Source organism: Nerophis ophidion, linkage group LG01, assembly GCF_033978795.1.
Source record: "Nerophis ophidion isolate RoL-2023_Sa linkage group LG01, RoL_Noph_v1.0, whole genome shotgun sequence".
NCBI lineage: Eukaryota > Metazoa > Chordata > Actinopteri > Syngnathiformes > Syngnathidae > Nerophis > Nerophis ophidion.
Window position 1 is genome coordinate 11111224 of NC_084611.1, and position 21595 is coordinate 11132818.

Genomic DNA, 21595 nt, shown 5'->3' on the forward strand with positions numbered 1-21595 from the left:
ACAGTACAGGAGGTCGCGCTATCAACCTTTCAATGGACCACTTCCAAGTTGGCTTCGTCTTTCTTTTTCTTCTTTGGTTTTTCGGGCAGTATAGCTCGATTGGTAGAGAGGCCGTGCCAGCAACTTGTGGGTTCCAGGTTCGATCCCCGCTTCTGACGTCATAGTAACTGCCGTTGTGTCCTTGGGCAAGACACTTTAGCCACCTGCTCCCAGTGCCACCCACACTGGTTTAAATGTTACTTAGATATTGGGTTTCACTATGTAAAGTGCTTTGAGTCACTAGAGAAAAGCGCTATATAAATATAATTCACTTCACTTCTCAAAACTCAAGTGGTCCATCCATCCATCCATTTTCTACCGCTTATTCCCTTTTGGGGTCGCGGGGGGAGCTGGCGCCTATCTCAGCAACAATCGGGCGGAAGGCGGGGTACACCCTGGACAAGTCGCCACCTCATCGCAGGGCCAACAGAAAGACAGACAAGTGTCATCCATTAAAAATCCTACATAATTAAAAAAATTAGGAGACCGGGGTGTACACCGCCTTCCGCCCGAATGCAGCTGAGATAGGCTCCAGCGACCCCGAATGGGACAATTGGTAGGAAATGGATGGATGGATGGGTTAGCACTGCGTATGAACACGTACACCAAAAATAAATAAGAGTGTCAGCCAGAGGGGGTCTGCATTGAAAAGCATTAATCAGCATTTTCGATCGCATACCATGAATTGATTAACGTGGACCCCGACTTAAACAAGTTGAAAAACGTATTCGGGTGTTACCATTTAGTGGTCAATTGTACGGAATATGTACTGTACTGTGCAATCTACTAATAAAGGTTTCAATCAATCAATCAATACTTGGATGGATCAGCACATCTCTAGTACTAGTTATTATTATATAAAACGTGTACATCCTGCGACTATGTAGCAGGCGTTGCTTTGGCATTACGAAGAATGCTGGGGCTATGTACCTGATGCGGGTTCCAGTCGCTGTCAAAGATGACGACGGTGTCGGCGGCCTGCAGGTTGAGGCCGAGGCCGCCGGCTCGCGTGCTGAGCAGGAAGATGAAGTACTGCGATCCCGGCTCGTTAAATTTCTTCAGAAGCAAGGCTCGGTCGTCGGACTTGGTGGTTCCTGAAAGGTCACACAGACGGTCACTTTCAATTGCAGCGAGAGCTCTTTTCAATCAATCAATGTTTACTTATATAGCCCTAAATCACTAGTGTCTCAAAGGGCTGCACAAACCACTACGACATCCTCGGTAGGCCCACATAAGGGCAAGGAAAACTCACACCCAGTGGGACGTCGGTGACAATGATGACTATGAGAACATGATACTGTGAAAGATCAATCCATAATGGATCCAACACAGTCGCGAGAGTCCAGTCCAGAGCGGATCCAACACAGCAGCGAGAGTCCCGTTCACAGCGGAGCCAGCAGGAAACCATCCCAAGAGGAGGCTGATCAGCAGCGCAGAGATGTCCCCAGCCGATACACAGGCGAGCAGTACATGGCCACCGGATCGGACCGGACTCCCTCCACAAAGGAGAGTGGGACATAGAAGAAAAAGAAAAGAAACGGCAGATCAACTGGTCTAAAAAGGGAGTCTATTTAAAGGCTAGAGCATACAAATGAGTTTTAAGGTGAGACTTAAATGCTTCTACTGAGGTGGCATCTCGAACTGTTACCGGGAGGGCATTCCAGAGTACTGGAGCCCGAACGGAAAAAGCTCTACAGCCCGCAGACTTTTTTTGGGCTTTGGGGATCACTAAGGATAACCTGCAGATGCATTTGCAACGATAGTCAACGAAATCACAAAGGTGAGTTTTGTTGATGTTGACTGCCAGCTAATCGATGCAGCTTGGGTAACGTTAGCTGTGAGGCTAGTGGTAATACGAAAGAAAGAAGGTGCCAATCTGGTAACAAATGAAGGAAAAATGAATTCCCAAGAAAAACAGTGAGGGGTCCATCGTCCGGCGGTGGTTTGGCTTCAAGTGGGAATATGTCGAACAGACAACCGTAATTTGTCCAGTGTGGGGCAAAAGCGTTGCAACAGAAAGTAGCATTACTGATAACATGTAGCATCATTTGAAAAGTCACCTGAAAAGGGCTTAGTCCGAATGTAGACATCTCTGTTCGGTGCCACACCAACAAAATGCCGAGGCACCTATTTCCACATCAATTAATCAATCAATGTTTACTTATATAGCCCTAAATCACTAGTGTCTCAAAGGGCTGTACAAACCACAACACAAACCACTACGACATCCTCGGTAGGCCCACATAAGGGCAAGGAAAACTCACACCCAGTGGGACGTCGGTGACAATGATGACTATGAGAACCTTGGAGAGGAGGAAAGCAATGGATGTCGAGCGGGTCTAACATGATACTGTGAAAGTTCAATCCATAATGGATCCAACACAGTCACGAAAGTCCAGTCCAAAGCGGATCCAACACAGCAGCGAGAGTCCTGTTCACAGCGGAGCCAGCAGGAAACCATCCCAAGCTTTGGCGCACCAAGCCTGCAGTTCTGGTTGGAAAGCTTTTTAATTTCAGAAAAAAAAGTCTCCACTGTCAACTTATGACACACTGAAGTTGTTTTGAAGGCTCTAATTGAGTCTGGTTGAAAATGTGAAAAGAAACATCCAGCCTAACAGACCTTTTCAATCACTCAACCGTACCTCACATCAATATTCAGATCCAATCTCTTTTGAATGAAAATATTGCGGCACGTAAAAAAAAAAAAATCAAGCTTCTTTTGTTAAGATTTAATGATGTTCATTATTGTGCTAATGCGCCTTTGTACCCTTCTCAGGAATTGATCAGTTGCATGCATGAAAATGATTAAACACCCTGAATTAGTTATTTGTAGACTAGCACCAAGAGCACAAAAAACATTTTTTTCCCCCCTGCATCAAGCCCACAGAAATGGTCATGATCCGTCAAACACAGGAGAGTAAATGTGGTACTGTATCACAGTTGAGTGTGTTCTAACAAAGTGCTGACGTTGGAATGGATGACATCTGCTCAGAGGCTTAGGGCTGTCTGTGGATGTCACTGCGACGGATACTGATGGGATTTCTCCAGACATTTTTCTAGTGACAGTAATATATGTCGGGTGAGGGAACTGGATCCTTTAATCCCAATTGAAAAGCGATCTTCTTTAAGTCGCGAGTTCTCTTGCTTGCTACACTGCCTCAGACTTCAGGTTGAGTATAGGAATTAGAATTATTTACTTCTGAAACCTTGAGCCGCATGATAAAACACGTCTGGGACTAGGAGTGGAAATAGTCGCAGTAGGATATCAATTTGCCAAAGGCATCGATAATACAGAAATTATGCAACATTAAAAAAATATATATTTAAAAAGGATGTCAATTTTGCAACAGCAATTCAATTCTAATTCCTGAGGTGAGGATTTTCAAATCAAACTGATTATTTGGTATAGCAATTATAATAAAACCTTTTTAAAACATAAGATCCTCTCGACTGCTGATATATGCGCACAGTGATGGCCTAAAGAACTTATTAAAAAAAATTGATTTAGCTCGGTTGGCCGTGCCAGCAACTTGAGGGTTGCAGGTTCGATTCCCGCTTCCGCCATCCTAGTCACTACCGTTGTGTCCTTGGGCAAGACACTTTACCCACCTGCTCCCAGTGCCACCCACACTGGTTTAAATGTAACTTAAATATTGGGTTTCACTATGTAAAAGCGCTTTGAGTCACTAGAGAAAAGCGCTATATAAATATACTTCACTTCACTTAAAAAACTAATAAATACCGTATTTTTCGGAGTATAAGTCTCTCCGGAGTATAAGTCGCACCGGCCGAAAATGCATAACATCCATCCATCCATTTCCTACCGCTTATTCCCTTTTTTGTGGTCACGGGGGGCGCTGGCGCCTATCTCAGCTACAATCGGGCGGAAGGCGGGGTACACCCTGGACAAGTCGCCAACTCATCGCAGGGCCAACACAGACAGACAACATTCACACACTAGGGACCATTTAGAGTTGCCAATCAACCTATCCTCAGGTGCATGTCTTTGGAGGTGGGAGGAAGCCGGAGTACCCGGAGGGAACCCACACATTCAGGGGGAGGACATGCAAACTCCACACAGAAAGATCCCGAGCCTGGATTTGAACCCAGGACTGCAGGACCTTCGTATTGTGATGCAGACGCACTAACCCTTCTGCCACTGTGAAGCCAAAATGCATAACAAAGAAGGAAAAAAAAACCCCATATATAAGTCGCACTGGAGTATAAGTCGCATTTTGGGGGGAAATTTATCTGATAAAACCCAACACCAAGAATAGACATTGGAAAGGCAATTTAAAATAAATAAAGAATAGTGAACAACAGGCTGAATAAGTGTACGTTATATGAGGCATAAATAACCAACTGAGAAGGTGCCTGGTATGTTAACCTAACATATTATGGTAAGAGTCATTCAAATTACTAGAACATATAGAACATGCTATACCTTTACCAAACAATCTGTCACTCCTAGTCACTAAATCCCATGAAATCTTATACGTCTAGTCTCTTACGTGAATGAGCTAAATAATATTATGCGATATTTTACGATAATGTGTTAATAATTTCACACATAAGTCGCTCCTGAGTCCTGAGTATAAGTCGCACCCCCGGCCAAACTATGAAAAAAACTGTGACTTATAGTCCGAAAAATATGGTACACTTTAATTTTGAAATTATGGATCCATTCAGAATCTAAATTAAATACATTTGAATCAGGATTTGGATAAGAGTAAAAAAAATTCTGCACCCCTAATATTTTAGTAACTTGACACATTTAAATAAACTTGTGTAACAATTTCGATTTTGTTGACTCCAGGTTTTCCTGAAAAGTGACAGAGTATGTCGGATGGTGCAGAGCGGGGGATGCTCAGCCAGTGACTCTCGGGAGGTTATTAATAACCACATGGAGAAGTGTGTGCGTAGTTTGCCAGATATAAAACTGCCATATTTATTATTGAAGTCACAAAGTGCATTGCTTTTTTTTTTTTAACATGCCTCAAAACAGCAGCTTGGAATTTGGGACATGCTCTCCCTGAGAGAGCATGAGGAGGCTGAGGTGGACAGGGATAGCGTGGGGGTCTATATTGTAGCGTCTTTGAAGAGTTAGTGCTGCAAAGGGTTCTCAGTATTTCTTCTGTTGCGTTTATGTTGTGTTACGGTGCGTATGTTCTCCCGAAATGTGTTTGTCATTCTTGTTTGGTGTGGGTTCACAGTGTGGCGCATATTAGTAACAGTGTTAAAGTTGTTTATACGGCCACCCTCAGTGTGACCTGTATAGCTGTTGACCAAGTATGCTTGCATTCACTTGTGTGTGGGAAAAGCCGTAAATATTTTGTGACTGAGCCGGAAAGGCAGTCTTTAAGGTTTATTGGCGCTCGGTCCTTCACCCTACGTCCGTGTACCACTCCGTACAGCGGGGTTTTAAGAAGTCATAAATATGACTTCTTGAAACCAATACCGAAAATTTTGAAAACGATACCACTAATTTCCGATATTCAATCAATCAATGTTTACTTATATAGCCCTAAATCACTAGTGTCTCAAAGGGCTGCACAAACCACTACGAGATCCTCGGTAGGCCCACATAAGGGCAAGGAAAACTCACACCCAGTTACATTTTTAAGCATTTATCGGCCGATAATATTGGACTGCCGATATTATCGGATATCCTTAGTTTTTAAACAGCTTTTCTCCAATTATAAACCTTATCTTCTTTATGGGTTGAATACATTGCAGAATTTACAGAATGTAATTACTTGGACATTAACAAAGCAACTTACATGAGTACATACAAATGTAAATTGACGGTCGTACAAGCGTGTTCAGTGTTTTAAAATGATCGATTCAGTTGCCAGTCTCTTAATTAATAAAATGTTATCAGTGCATCGCTGTAAAACTTGCATTCAAATCAGCATAAATCCAAATTTTGGGTTAGTAGCCAGTGCATGCATCAAAAAAATCATGTTCATTATCCAAACGGGATAAAATTAACGGGATCCTAACTACACGGGATCTTAAAACCCCAATAACGAGTGAAAACATGATTTTTTATTGGTTATATGGATCGGTGTTTCTTTACCATAGAGCCGGGTCCTATCGTTGGGCTTTGAACACCACCTAGAGCAGTGTTTTTCAACATTTTTTGAGCCAAGGCACATTTTTTGCGTTGAAAAAATCTGGAGGCCTACCACCAGCAGAAATCTTTAAAAAACAAAACTCAGTTAACCGTAAAAAGTTGTTGTCACAATTGTTGGATATGACTTTAAAACATAACCAAGCATGTATCAATATAACTTTTGTCCCAAAGTAGGTGTACTGTCACATCACCTCCTGACTTATTTGGAATTTTTTGCTGTTTTCCTGTGTGCAGAGTTTTAGTTCTTGTCTTCCGCTCCTATTTTGGTGGCTTTTTCTTTTTTTTTGGTATTTTCCTGTAGTGGTTTCATGCCTTCCTTTGAGGAATATCTCCCGCATCTACTTTGTTTTAGTAATCAAGAATATTTCCATTGTTTTTATTCTTCTTTGTGGGGACATTGTTGATTGTCATGTTACGTACGGATGTACTTTGTGGACGCCGTCTGCTCCAAACGCTTTAAGTCTTTGGTGTCGTCCAGCATTCTGTTTTCGTTCACTTTGTAGCTAGTTCAGTTTTAGTTTCGTTCTACATAACCTACCCTAAGCTTCAATGCCTTTTACTAGGGGTACTCACCATTTGTTTATTTTTGGTTTAAGCATTAGACACCTTTTTACCTGCACCCTGCCTCCCGCTGTTACCGACATATACAAAGCAATTAGCTACCGGCTGCCACCTAATGATATTGAAGAGTATTACACGGTTACTCTGCCGAGATCTAGACAGCACCGACACTCAACAACACATCATTTGCAGATTAATTATAACGGTTTGCAAAAAATATTTTTAACCCAAATAGGTGAAATTAGATAATCTCCCACGGCACACCAGACTGTATTTCAAGGCACACTAGCCGTGGCACAATGGTTGAAAAGCACTGACCAAAAATATCTGTTTCTCAGCTGTGGTCAGTTGTAAAACACTTTTCCACCACTAGTGGCAGCAGCTAAAGTCATATAAACATTTATTTAGGGCAAAAATTATGACTAAAGTGGTGAAGCTGTATTTTCACTTTAATTTTATTGACAATTTAGTTAAAAAAGCATACATATTATTATCTATTAAGTTCAAATTGATTAATCTTAGCTTGGCATAAGTTTATGTACATCTGTATTTCATCAGTTTTGGAGTCCCTTCTGTTGCAGTATATCTAAATAGTATTTATTTATAAGGTTTCTCATTGTCATCCCACTGGGTTGAGTTTTTCCTTGCCCTGATGTGGGATCTAAACTGAGGATGTCGTTGTGGCTTGTGCAGCCCTTTGAGACACTTGTGATTTAGAACTATATAAATAAACATTGATTGATTGATTTTGTAATCAACCTGACCTGAGCCTTAATAATCTTTGTGATTAAGACGTGCTTTCATATCATTTGACAAGGTAAGTAGGTTAGATGTAACTATTAAAATATAATTAAAATCAAGAGTAAGATTACTAATTCAGTGTTAATATATGAGCTAATCTTTCCTGTGATAAAATGGCCACCAAGGTAATCAAAAAGGTTAACCAAAGAACGAGATTCCTCTACAGAATCTCCTCTCTGGTCAACAAAAGCACCTTGAGGATTCTAGCGGGAACTCTCATTCAACTCTTTTTCGATTACGCTTGCACCTCCTGGTACCCCAGCACCTCCAAAACCCTCAAATCCAGACTCCAAACATCCCAGAATAAGCTAGTCATGTTACTTTTAGACCTCCATCCCAGATCACACCTCAATCCAACCCACTACTCCAAAGTGGGCTGGCTCAGGGTGGAGGACAGAGTAAAACAACTTGCACTGAGCCTAGTCTATAAAATCCGCTACACCTCCCTGATACCGAAGTACATGTCAAACTACTTCCTTAACGTAAATGACCGCCATAACCACAACACCAGGGGGAGTTCCACAAACCACGTTAAACCCAGATTCCGATCTAACAAAGGTCTTAACTCATTCTCTTTCTATGCCACATCAATGTGGAATGCACTCCCAACAGGTATTAAAGTAAGTGCATCTCTATATTCCTTCAAAACCGCTCTAAAACAACACCTCCAGGCAACTTCAACACTTTACTAATACCCTCCTCCATTCACATCCCATCTCCCCGGATTATAAACAACTCAAATGTACTTCTAATGTATATACTTGTTCTTATGCTATGTGAACTCACTATGTTCTCTGCTGGCTGTACATATCCTACTAAATAAGACCTACACTGTTTCAATGTCCACATTTCTCTGTTGATGCAATTGTTGATGACTGAAGTACTGATATCAACCAAAGCTCCTCATCCCACCCCCCGGATTGTAAATAATGTAAATAATTCAATGTACATACTATAATGATTAAGCTGTGTGATGACTGTATTATGCTGATAGTATATATTAGTACCATGAATTGGTTAAATAGACCTCCTTTTTAGACCAGTTGATCTGCCGCTTCTTTTCTTTCTCCTATGTCCCCCCCTCCCTTGTGGAGGGGGTCCGGTCCGATGACCATGGATGAAGTACTGGCTGTCCAGAGTCGAGACCCAGGATGGACCGCTCGTCGGGACCCAGGATGGACCGCTCGCCTGTATCGGTTGGGGACATCTCTACGCTGCTGATCCGCTTGAGATGGTTTCCTGTGGACGGGACTCTTGCTGCTGTCTTGGATCCGCTTGAACTGAACTCTCGCGGCTGTGTTGGAGCCACTATGGATTGAACTTTCACAGTATCATGTTAGACCCGCTCGACATCCATTGCTTTCGGTCCCCTAGAGAGGGGGGGTTGCCCACATCTGAGGTCCTCTCCAAGGTTTCTCATAGTCAGCATTGTCACTGGCGTCCCACTGGATGTGAATTCTCTCTGCCCACTGGGTGTGAGTTTTCCTTGCCCTTTTGTGGGTTCTTCCGAGGATGTTGTAGTCGTAATGATTTGTGCAGTCCTTTGAGACATTTGTGATTTGGGGCTATATAAATAAACATTGATTGATTGATTGATTTAACGTGGACCCCGACTTAAACAAGTGGAAAAACTTATTCGGGTGTTACCATTTAGTGGTCAATTGTACGGAATATGTACTGAACTGTGCAATCAACTAATAAAAGTATCAATCAATCAATCAAAAAAAAGTGGGTCCCTGGACCCTCTGTAGTGGAAAAGTGAGCCCGCAAGGGAAATAAGATTAAGAACTCCTAATTTAGATGATCCGTTGACAGAACATGTAAAGGAAAGATTTATGTTTCAAAAATAGTGTCTACAGAGGCCCAGTCTTACCATCCAGGCGTAAATACTGAAAGTTGCGGTGGCCAAAGTAGTCCTCCATGATGGTCATGAGCGTGGTCATCTGGCAGAAGAGCAGAACTCGGTGGTTGGTGGCCTGCAGTTTTGGCAAGATGCGATCGAGAAGCTCAAACTTCCCAGAGGCTCGGTACAGATCGGGTCTGGGTAGGAATGGAACAGCAGAAAAGCGTCATTCTTAAAAGTGTTGTCGTGTCAGATTGTTCATTTCAATACGTCTGCTATTACTGACACAGTCCTGTCCCACATGCAAAACACATGATTAAACTTAGCTCGAGGGGTGGGGGACACATTTGGTTCATTTCCACCACTCGCGCGCGAGGACAAGCAGCAGCTCATTATTTTTATTCTAATTAGCCCTTTCGAGACCAGACGCTTTACATACGGCGGCCAAAAACGCCCGTAGCCAATTCCCATCGCAATGCAGGCCCGAGCAGGTGACATTTAGCCGATTTAAATGTACTAGAAATGAAGTTGTCACGCACAGCACACTGCGGAATGTCTGTAACTAGATGAAACACAACCACTGAAAAGACAGCACATGTCTATTCAAAGTGAAATGTTCCCAATAATTGCTATTGTTCCTGTATATCTGTGTCATCGTCCTTTTTGATGAAACAGTCACTGAATTACAGCAGTGCTGTGCACGCTGATTAACTGCAGATGGGGCAGAGCAATTTCTGCTTTCATGTACCGTAGCATACACAACAAATTGAATGTTGATTCATTCTGTTTGGAGGGAAGTTATGACTTTGTTTCTGTTTTTTTGAGAGGTGTGGGCAACTTACCCGCTGATGATGCCGTTCGGATATCCCAAATGCTCAGCAAACGATTCCTAGCGTGGAAAACATTTATTAGCATAAGCAATCAAGCGTAACTCAATAAAAGCATACCTTGTTATCGTAAAGGTCCCCATCATGCAAAAGTAATTGTATCAGGTTATAAGATTAATGTGTTTCAACAGAGCAGGGAAGTCAAACTCAATGGCACAAGGAGCTAAAATTCGAAGCATTTTTTTTCAAATTGTGGGTCGAACAGGATTTAAATTGTCAAATCATATTAAAACGATGTAAATCCTATTAATGCGTTCCAGAAAACAAAACATTTTTACACAGAACACTTTTATAAAGGATACACAAACAGCAAAAACAATGGATGAATGAACGTTTATAACATCACTGTTCAGTTAAAGTTAAAGTACCAATGATTGTCACACACACACTAAGTGTGGTGAAATTTGTCCTCTGCATTTGACCCACCCCCTTGTTCACCCCCTGGGAGGTGAGGGGAGCAGTGGGCAGCAGCGGTGGCCGCGCCCGGTAATCATTTCTGGTGATTTAACCCCCAATTACAACCCTTGACGCTGAGATCGGTTGGTAGTGAGTTTAAACCCCAGTCGAGTCATACCAAAGACTAGAAAAATGGGACCCATTACCTTACGAGAAGTGGAAAAAATGACAAAAGACGCACTCAGAAGGAGCGGAGAACAAAAGTTCTTGTTGCCGAGTGGTTAAGGCGATGGACTAGAAATCCATTGGCGTCTCCTCGCGCAGGTTCGAATCCTGCCGACAACAACTTATTTTTCATGATTCTGACTAATTGAACGTCATTCTTCAGTTGGGCTGCGTTTTGTGTGTGTGCACATACAACACACACAGATTCCGACCCTACACCAAACAGTTATTCAAACCCCCCCATGCAAAACTTGAGTACACTACTCAGTGACCTAGTGGTTAGAGTGTCCGCCCTGATATCGGTAGGTCGTGAGTTCAAACCCCGGCAGAGTCATACCAAAGACTATAAAAACGGGACCCGTTACCTCGCGAGGAGTGGAAAAAACAACAAAAGACACACTCAGAAGGAGCGGAGACCGAAAGTTCTTGTTGCCGAGTGGTTAAGGCGATGGACTAGAAATCTATTGGGGTCTCCCTGCGGAGGTTCGAATCCTGCCGACAACAACTTATTTTTCATGATTCTGACTAATTGAACGTCATTCTTCAGTTGGGCTGCGTTTTGTGTGTGTGCACATACAACACACACAGATTCCGACCCTACACCAAACAGTTATTCAAACCCCCCCATGCAAAACTTGAGTACACTACTCAGTGACCTAGTGGTTAGAGTGTCCGCCCTGATATCGGTAGGTCGTGAGTTCAAACCCCGGCAGAGTCATACCAAAGACTATAAAAACGGGACCCGTTACCTCGCGAGGAGTGGAAAAAACAACAAAAGACACACTCAGAAGGAGCGGAGACCGAAAGTTCTTGTTGCCGAGTGGTTAAGGCGATGGACTAGAAATCTATTGGGGTCTCCCTGCGGAGGTTCGAATCCTGCCGACAACGACTTATTTTTCATGATTCTGACTAATTGAACAGCATTCTTCAGTTGGGCTCAGATATGTGTGTGCGCACATACAACACACACAGTTTCCGACCCTACACCAAACAGTTATTCAAACCCCCCCAGCAAAACTTGAGTACGCTACTCAGTGGCCTAGTGGTTAAAGTGTCTGCCCTGAGATCGGCAGGTCGTGAGTTCAAACCCCAGTCGAGTCATACCAAAGACTATAAAAATGGGACCCATTACCTTACGAGGAGTGGAAAAAATAACAAAAGACAGACTCAGAGGGAGCGGAGGACAAAAGTTCTTGTTGCCGAGTGGTTAAGGCGATGGACTAGAAATCCATTGGCGTCTCCTCGCACAGGTTCGAATCCTGCCGACAACGACTTAGTTTTTCATGATTCTGACTAATTGAACATCATTCTTCAGTTGGGCTCAGATATGTGTGTGCGCACATACATACACACAATTTCCGACCCTAAACAAACAGTTGTTCCCACCCCTGTCAATCCCCCCATGCAAAACTTGAGTACACTACTCAGTGGCCTAGTGGTTAGTGTGTCCGCCCTGAGATCGGTAGGTCGTGAGTTCAAACCCCGGCAGAGTCATACCAAAGACTATAAAAATGGGACCCGTTACCTCGCGAGGAATGGAAAAAATAACAAAAGACGCACTCAGAAGGAGCGGAGAACAAAAGTTATTGTGGCCGATTGGTTAAGGCGATGGACTAGAAATCCATTGGCGTCTCCCTGCGCAGGTTCGAATCCTGCCGACAACGACTTATTTTTCATGATTCTGACTAATTGAACATCATTCTTCAGTTAGGCTGCGTTTTGTGTGTGCGCACATACAACACACACAGTTTCCGACCCTACACAGACAGGTATTCAAACCCCCCCATGCAAAACTTGAGTACACTACTCAGTAGGCTAGTGGTTAGAGTGTCCGCCCTGAGATCTGTAGGTCGCGAGTTCAAACCCCGGCTGAGTCATACCAAAGACTACAAAAATGGGACCCGTTACCTCACGAGGAATGAAAAAAATGACAAAAGACGCACTCAGAAGGGGCGGAGAACAAAAGTTCTTGTGGCCGAGTGGTTAAGGCGATGGACTAGAAATCTATTGGGGTCTCCCTGCGGAGGTTCGAAACCTGCTGACGACTTAGTTTTTCATGATTCTGACTAATTGAACATCATTCTTCAGTTGGGCTGCGTTTTGTGTGTGCGCACATACAACACACACAGTTTCCGACCCTACACAAACAGGTATTCAAACCCCCCCATGCAAAACTTGAGTACGCTACTCAGTAGGCTAGTGGTTAGAGTGTCCGCCCTGAGATCATTAGGTCGTGAGTTCAAACCCCAGTCGAGTCATACTTAAGACTATAAAAATGGGACCAGTTACCTCGCGAGGAATGGAAAAAATGACAAAAGACACACTCAGAAGGAGCGGAGAACAATAGTTCTTGTGGCCGAGTGGTTAAGGCGATGGACTAGAAATCCATTGGCGTCTCCCTGCGGAGGTTCGAATCCTGTTGACGACTTAGTTTTTCAGGATTCTGACTAATTGAACATCAGACTTCAGTTGGGCTCCGATTTGTGTGTGCGCACATACAACACACACAGTTTAGGACCCTACACCAAACAGTTATTCAACCCCCCCCATGCAAAACTTGAGTACACTACTCAGTAGGCTAGTGGTTAGAGTGTCCGCCCTGAGATCGGTAGGTCGTGAGTTCAAACCCCAGTCGAGTCGTACTTAAGACTATAAAAATGGGACCAGTTACCTCGCGAGGAATGGAAAAAATGACAAAAGACGCACTCAGAAGGAGCGGAGAACAAAAGTTCTTGTGGCCAAGTGGTTAAGGCGATGGACTAGAAATCTATTGGGGTCTCCCCGCGGAGGTTCGAATCCTGCCGATAACAACTTAGTTTTTCATGATTTTGACTAATTGAACATCATTCTTCAGTTGGGCTGCGTTTTGTGTGTGCGCACATACAACACACACAGTTTAGGACCCTACACCAAACAGTTATTCAAACCCCCCCATGCAAAACATGAGTACACTACTCAGTGGCCTAGTGGTTAGCGTGTCCGCCCTGATATCGGTAGGTCGTGAGTTCAAACCCCGGCAGAGTCATACCAAAGACTATAAAAATGGGACCCGTTACCTCGCGAGGAGTGGAAAAAATAACAAAAGACACACTCAGAAGGAGCGGAGACCGAAAGTTCTTGTGGCCAAGTGGTTAAGGCGATGGACTAAAAATCTATTGGCGTCTCCCCGCGGACGTTCGAATCCTGCCGACGACTTAGTTTTTCATGATTCTGACTAATTGAACATCATTCTTCAGTTGGGCTCCGATTTGTGTGTGCGCACATACAACACACACAGTTTAGGACCCTACACAAACAGTTATTCAAACCCCCCCATGCAAAACTTGAGTACACTACTCAGTAGGCTAGTGGTTAGAGTGTCCGCCCTGAGATCGGTAGGTCGTGAGTTCAAACCCCAGTCGAGTCATACTTAAGACTATAAAAATGGGACCCGTTACCTCGCGAGGAATGGAAAAAATGACAAAAGACGCACTCAGAAGGAGCGGAGAACAAAAGTTCTTGTGGCCGAGTGGTTAAGGCGATGGACTAGAAATCCATTGGCGTCTCCCTGCGGAGGTTCGAATCCTGTTGACGACTTAGTTTTTCAGGATTCTGACTAATTGAACATCAGACTTCAGTTGGGCTGCGTTTTGTGTGTGCGCACATACAACACACACAGTTTAGGACCCTACACAAACAGGTATTCAAACCCCACCATGCAAAACTTGAGTACACTACTCAGTGGCCTAGTGGTTTGAATGTACGCCCTGAGATCGGTAGGTCGTGAGTTCAAACCCCGGCAGAGTCATACCAAAGACTATAAAAACGGGACCCGTTACCTCGCGAGGAGTGGAAAAAACAACAAAAGACACACTCAGAAGGAGCGGAGACCGAAAGTTCTTGTGGCCGAGTGGTTAAGGCGATGGACTAAAAATCTATTGGGGTCTCTCTGCGGACGTTCGAATCCTGCTGACGACTTAGTTTTTCATGAATCTGACTAATTGAACATCATTCTTCAGTTGGGCTGCGTTTTGTGTGTGCGCACATACAACACACACAGTTTAGGACCCTACACCAAACAGTTATTCAAACCCCCCCATGCAAAACATGAGTACACTACTCAGTGGCCTAGTGGTTAGAGTGTCAGCCCTGAGATCGGTAGGTCGTGAGTTCAAACCCCGGCCGAGTCATCCCAAAGACTATAAAAATGGGACAAGTTACCTCGCGAGGAATGGACAAAAATAACAAAAGACGCACTCAGGAGCAGAGAACAAAAGTTATTGTGACCGAGCGATTAAAGCGATGGACGAAAAATCTATTGGGGTCTCTCTCGTGCAGGTTCGAATCCTACCGACAACGACTTAGTTTTTCAGGATTCTGACTAATTGAACATCATTCTTCAGTTGGGCTGCATTTTGTGTGCACACATACAACACACACAATTTCTGACCCTACACAGTTATTCCCACCCCTTAAAGCCCCCCCATGCAAAACTTGAGTACACTACTCAGTGACCTAGTGGTTAGAGTGTCCGCCCTGATATCGGTAGGTCGTGAGTTCAAACCCCGGCAGAGTCATACCAAAGACTATAAAAACGGGACCCGTTACCTCGCGAGGAGTGGAAAAAACAACAAAAGACGCACTCAGAAGGAGCGGAGACCGAAAGTTCTTGTGGCCGAGTGGTTAAGGCGATGGACTAGAAATCTATTGGGGTCTCCCCGCGGACGTTCGAATCCTGCTGACGACTTAGTTTTTCATGATTCTGACTAATTGAACATCATTCTTCAGTTGGGCTGCGTTTTGTGTGTGCGCACATACAACACACACAGTTTCCGACCCTACACAAACAGTTATTCAAACCCCCCCATGCAAAACTTGAGTACACTACTCAGTAGGCTAGTGGTTAGAGTGTCCGCCCTGATATCGGTAGGTCGTGAGTTCAAACCCCGGCAGAGTCATACCAAAGACTATAAAAACGGGACCCGTTACCTCGCGAGGAGTGGAAAAAATGACAAAAGACGCACTCAGAAGGAGCGGAGAACAATAGTTCTTGTGGCCGAGTGGTTAAGGCGATGGACTAGAAATCCATTGGCGTCTCCCTGCGGAGGTTCGAATCCTGTTGACGACTTAGTTTTTCAGGATTCTGACTAATTGAACATCAGACTTCAGTTGGGCTGCATTTTGTGTGTGCGCACATACAACACACACAGTTTAGGACCCTACACCAAACAGTTATTCAAACCCCCCCCATGCAAAACATGAGTACACTACTCAGTGGCCTAGTGGTTAGAGTGTCCGCCCTGAGATCGGTAGGTCGTGAGTTCAAACCCCGGCCGAGTCATTCCAAAGACTATAAAAATGGGACAAGTTACCTCGCGAGGAATGGAAAAAAATAACAAAAGAGGCACTCAGGAGCAGAGAACAAAAGTTATTGTGACCGAGCGATTAAAGCGATGGACGAAAAATCTATTGGGGTCTCTCTCGTGCAGGTTCGAATCCTACCGACAACGACTTAGTTTTTCATGATTCTGACTAATTGAACATCATTCTTCAGTTGGGCTGCATTTTGTGTGTGCGCACATACAACACACACAATTTCTGACCCTACACAGTTATTCCCACCCCTTAAAGCCCCCCCATGCAAAACTTGAATACACTACTCAGTGGCCTAGTGGTTAGTGTGTCCGCCCTGAGATAGGTAGGTCGTGAGTTTAAACCCCGGCCGAGTCATACCAAAGACTATAAAAATGGGACCCGTTACCTCGCGAGGAATGGAAAAAATGACAAAAGATGCACTCAGAAGGAGCAGAGAACAAAAGTTCTTGTGGCCGAGTGGTTAAGGCGATGGACTAGAAATCTATTGGGGTCTCCCCGCGGAGGTTCGAATCCTGCCGACGACTTAGTTTTTCATGATTCTGACTAATTGAACATCATTCTTCAGACCCAGGATGGACCGCTCGCCTGTGTATTGGCTGGGACATCTCTGCGCTGCTGATCCGCCTCCGCTTGGGATGGTTTCCTGCTGGCTCCACTGTGGACGGGACTCTCTCTGCTGTGTTGGATCCACTTTGGATTGGACTCTCACGGTTGTGTTGGATCCACTATGGATTTAACTTTCACAGTATCATGTTGGACCCGCTCGACATCCATTGCTTTCGGTTCCCCTAGAAGAGGGGGGGGGGGGGGGGGGGGGGGGGGGTTGCTCACATATGCGGTCCTCTCCAAGGTTTCTCATAGTCATCATTGTCACCGACGTCCCGCTGGGTGTGAGTTTTCCTTGCCCATATGTGGGCTCTACTGAGGATGTCGTTGTGGTTTGTGCAGCCCTTTGAGACACTAGTGATTTAGGGCTATATAAATAATGATTGATTGATTGATTCAGTTGGGCTGCGTTTTGTGTGTGCACCCGTACAACACACAATTTCCGACTCTACAGTTAGTCCCACACCTTAGAGCCCCCCTATGCAAGACTTGAGTACAGTACTTAGTGGCCTTGTGGTTTGAGTGTCTGCCCTAAGATAGGTAGGTCATGGCAGAGACTGACACTCAGCATCAAGGGTTGTAATTGGGGGTTAAATCACCAAAAATGATTCCCGGGCGCGGCCACCGCTGCTGCTCACTGCTCCCCTCACCTCCCAGGGGCTGATCAAGGGTGATGGGTCAAACGCGGAGAATTATTTCGCCACACCTAGTGTGTATGTGACTATCATTGGTACTTTAACTATAATCTCAGCATCAAGGCTAGATTTTGGACAACACACTTTTAAAACTCAATTGTGGCTCTGGCCTGGCTTTAAAATGAATGAAAAGTATTATATTATGGCATCTTTAAAAAAAAAGTCTAAGGCTTTTGCTCACCTCGATGTGTTGGAACATGTAAGGGTGGTTGCAGATCTTCTTCAGCTGCATGATGGTGTTCATCAAGGTCTTTGCGCCTCCTTTACCCTGAGACAATGGGAATACAAACACATGACATCCTGAAGCAAAACAACATTTCTAACAAAGTCCAAAGACACTTTTGAGTTTGTAGTGTCAGGTTTGTCCCTGACAGTTTGGTCTATGTCTTAGTTTTTCTTCTGCATTTCTCTTTGTTTGCTGTCTTTATTTCCTGTCAGCGCTCTTATTTTGTCTGTTTCCTGTTTTTCCTCCCTGGGCGCTGTTTCCCCTCTGCTGCGGCTGATTGGCACCTGGCCACACTTAATGACAATCCGCCCGCTCCTATTTTTACCTGCTTTGTCCTCCAGTCAGTGGATTATGGTCGTGTCAAGGTAACCACTACCTGTCTTGTCGCTTGTAGCTTTGTCTACTCATGCCATAGTTCCGTCGTGTCACAGTTAGTGTTTTTGTCCTTAGCCAAGTTTGTTATCCGCCCCCTGCGCGCCTTTTGTTGGTACTCTTTTGGTTTGTTCTTGTTTTAGTGTTTAATTAGATCAGGGGTAGGGAACCTATGGCTCTAGAGCCACATGTGGCTCTTTTGATGACTTCATCTGGCTCTCAGATAAATCTTAGCTGGCATTGCTTAACACAGGGCTGTCCAAAGTGCGGCCTGCGGGTCATTTTTTAACGGCCCCACGGCACATTTTAAGAATACAATTAAAAAAAAAGAATAAAAAACATAAAAAGTGGTATAAAAGAGCAAACAGGTGAAATGTAACAAGAAATTGTTGCAATGCTTACTCTTATAACACAAAGCTGCCATGCAGGCTGTTTCTTCCTTTAAAAAAGAAAAATAAATCAAAAACAATGTCATTTTGGATTATTGACCTATACAAGGCTTTGATTACATCACATTAAATATTCCACTTTGAGATATTTTTTGGGGAAAATGTTGCATATTTTGTCTTATACCATTTAAAAAACTGAGCTGTTTTTGTTTTTTTTTAAAGAAGGGCCTAAAACAAACAAAACATAAACAACAATAAAACTTAAAATTGACGGATATATTTTAAGTTGATCTCGAGATTATTGTGCTAAAAGTAAACAGTAAAAAAATTGTATAATTCATTTTTTAACACTTGAATAAATAGGACACTTTTGGATCCCCAATTATTTTAGTGTGATTTGTTTTTAAGTGTCATTGGTCAAAAAATAATAATGAATCAAAATCCAAAATTAAGGCTCCAATTATTATATAATCTCAAACATCCCACCTAAAAAAGTTATTGGGTGAAAATATTGCATATTTAGTGTTTTTTCCATTTTTTTTAATTCTAATATTGATCTAGAGATTTAAAACTTGCATAATAATAAAAATTATAATACTGAATAATGACACTTTTTTTTTTTTTTTTTTGACCAAAACCCTTTGGGGTCCCCGGGATCATAACTGAGTGGAGGCCTAAATGTATATTTTTTATAAATATATTGTATTGGTTTTTAAAATAAAAATTATGAAAATGGCCCCCGCTTGCTCTGATTTTTCAGTGGCTTAACACGATAATTATGAATAATTCCGCTAGTAAGCACAGAGGTAAAAATAAAGCTCAAACTACAAAACATTCTCATGCATTTTATCCGTCCATCCGTTTTCTACCAGACTTGTTCAAGAAGTCGCATTAATGATAAGAAGTATTCAATTTATTATTGGTTAACTTCAGAATAATAATGTTATTAAAACAAATAAGGGATTTATTATACTCTAAACATGTTGGCCTTACTTAAAAATCCACACATTTAGTTGTATTCAGTGTTAAAAAATATTATATGGCTCTCACGGAAATACATTTTTAAATATTTGGCTTTCATGGCTCTCTCGGCCAAAAAGGTTCCCAACCCCTGAATCAGATCATGTTTTCTTGGGGTTCGTCACAAACTCAATGTGACAGCTTGCACGTATTGTATAGCATGTTTTTCTTTGTCATGCATTAGTAAAGGGTTCAACCTATTTTGTCACTAGTATGACCATTCGGAGTGGAAGTACCTCGAACATTGACCACTGGTGACAGTTTGAACTTGAAACTGTTGAAATCCGATGCTCAGAGGTTCCATTGTATTTGCAGTAATACTGTAACACTTAAGCTGATATGTGATGCTGTCACTGTCTTTAGATTTTGTTCAAAACCCCGTTTTTATGGACAACATTGTTTTAAGAGCTTCTGATGTCACAAACAAAAGCAAAAATGCAAAAAACATTCATGTGTCAAGGTGTCACACTGACAGCTACAAGAGGCGCGTCGGCTTGATCGTACCTTCTTGTCTTTTTCTGAGCCGTCAGTGAGGAGGATGCCTTTCTGCATGTGCCGGTACAGAACCTTCTGGATGGCCGACATGTCACATTTGATGACATACTCCACCTGTGCAAAGAGGCGATGAAAACAAGAGTTGACAGTCATTCTTCTCACTCCTCTTATCGGCAACGGCGGACTGTCAATTGACGGCGTTGATCTTGCCCGCTTGAAAAAAAAAAAAGGGATTCACAGATTCCAGAAGAGATGGCAGACGCGTGTATCCTCCTTATCTGTGATGACAATTACGCCCGACGAATGTCAGATAGAAAATGCTACCCTTGGCGTATGATGCCATCATAAATACTGCTATGAACACAAAAGAAGTGAACAAGTTCCCTGTAAGAAGTATGTTTAAATCCTTCCTATTTCATCAAGAAGTGTGTGAGTATGGCAGTTGAAATGGCTCCAGTTGAAATGTGTTTATAATATGTACATCAGTGAAAAGGTAGAGAACACTTTAAGGGGGGCCACAGTGGCTTGAAAGCAACTTTTTCTTTTTTTAAATCTGCTAACAGTATGGTGCAGTGAAGCAAACACACATTGCAGCAATGTGCACAGTGTGCATGGTGATGATGCAGGGGATGCTGCATCATCACCATTCCGGGACGCTACAATACACATCCACCCCCCTGCTACCCTTTACCCCCCTACCTCAACCTTCTCATGCTCTCTCTGGGATAGCATGTCCCAAATTCCAAGCTGCTGTTTTGAGGCATGTTAAAAAAAATAAATAATGCACTTTGTGACTTCAATAATAAATATGGCAGTGCCATGTTGGCATTTTTTTCCATAACTTGAGTTGACTTATTTTGGAAAACCTTGTTACATTGTTTAATGTATCCAGCATTAAACAATTATACATAATAACCTGTTAATTCCACGACTGTATATATCGGTATCAGTAATTAAGAGTTGGACAATATCGGAATATTGGATATCAGCAAAAAAGCCATTATCGGACATCTCCATCCATCCATCCATCCATCTTCTTCCGCTTATCCGAGGTCGGGTCGCGGGGGCATCGGCCTAAGCAGGGAAGCCCAGACTTCCCTCTCCCCAGCCACTTCGTCCAGCTCTTCCCGGGGGATCCCGAGGCGTTCCCAGGCCAGCCGGGAGACATAGTCTTCCCAACGTGTCCTGGGTCCTCCCCGTGGCCTCCTACCGGTTGGACGTGCCCTAAACACCTCCCTCGGGAGGCGTTCGGGTGGCATCCTGACCAGATGCCCGAACCACCTCATCTGGCTCCTCTCCATGTGGAGGAGCAGCGGCTTTACTTTGAGTTCCTCCCGGATGGCAGAGCTTCTCACCCTATCTCTAAGGGAGAGCCCCGCCACACGGTGGAGGAAACTCATTTTGGCCGCTTGTACCCGTGATCTTATCCTTTCGGTCATGACCCAAAGCTCATGACCATAGGTGAGGATGGGAACGTAGATCGACCGGTAAATTGAGAGCTTTGCCTTCCGGCTCAGCTCCTTCTTCACCACAACGGATCGGTACAACG

The 21595-nt window shown here is 43.5% G+C and overlaps 1 protein-coding gene and 5 non-coding genes across 7 annotated transcripts in view; 5 read left to right on the forward strand and 1 right to left on the reverse strand.

Moving 5' to 3' along the window:
• smarca2 (SWI/SNF related, matrix associated, actin dependent regulator of chromatin, subfamily a, member 2) overlaps positions 1-21595 on the reverse strand; it is a 186556-nt gene that overhangs the window by 56573 nt on the left and 108388 nt on the right. For both annotated transcript variants that reach the window (XM_061895971.1, XM_061895980.1), the window contains exons 21-25: positions 20056-20160; positions 17726-17812; positions 10223-10269; positions 9411-9577; positions 970-1133 (exon numbers count right to left, since the gene is read on the reverse strand). In XM_061895971.1, coding sequence (XP_061751955.1) covers positions 970-1133; positions 9411-9577; positions 10223-10269; positions 17726-17812; positions 20056-20160 — 570 coding nt within the window. The remainder of the gene's footprint in view (positions 1-969; positions 1134-9410; positions 9578-10222; positions 10270-17725; positions 17813-20055; positions 20161-21595) is intronic.
• On the forward strand, positions 10927-11008 carry trnas-aga (transfer RNA serine (anticodon AGA)). The gene has a single exon. It is a non-coding gene; the product is annotated as a tRNA-Ser (tRNA).
• trnas-aga (transfer RNA serine (anticodon AGA)) lies at positions 12078-12159 on the forward strand. Its single transcript has one exon. It is a non-coding gene; the product is annotated as a tRNA-Ser (tRNA).
• Positions 12471-12552, forward strand: trnas-aga (transfer RNA serine (anticodon AGA)). Its single transcript has one exon. It is a non-coding gene; the product is annotated as a tRNA-Ser (tRNA).
• trnas-aga (transfer RNA serine (anticodon AGA)) lies at positions 13617-13698 on the forward strand. The gene has a single exon. It is a non-coding gene; the product is annotated as a tRNA-Ser (tRNA).
• On the forward strand, positions 16686-16767 carry trnas-aga (transfer RNA serine (anticodon AGA)). Its single transcript has one exon. It is a non-coding gene; the product is annotated as a tRNA-Ser (tRNA).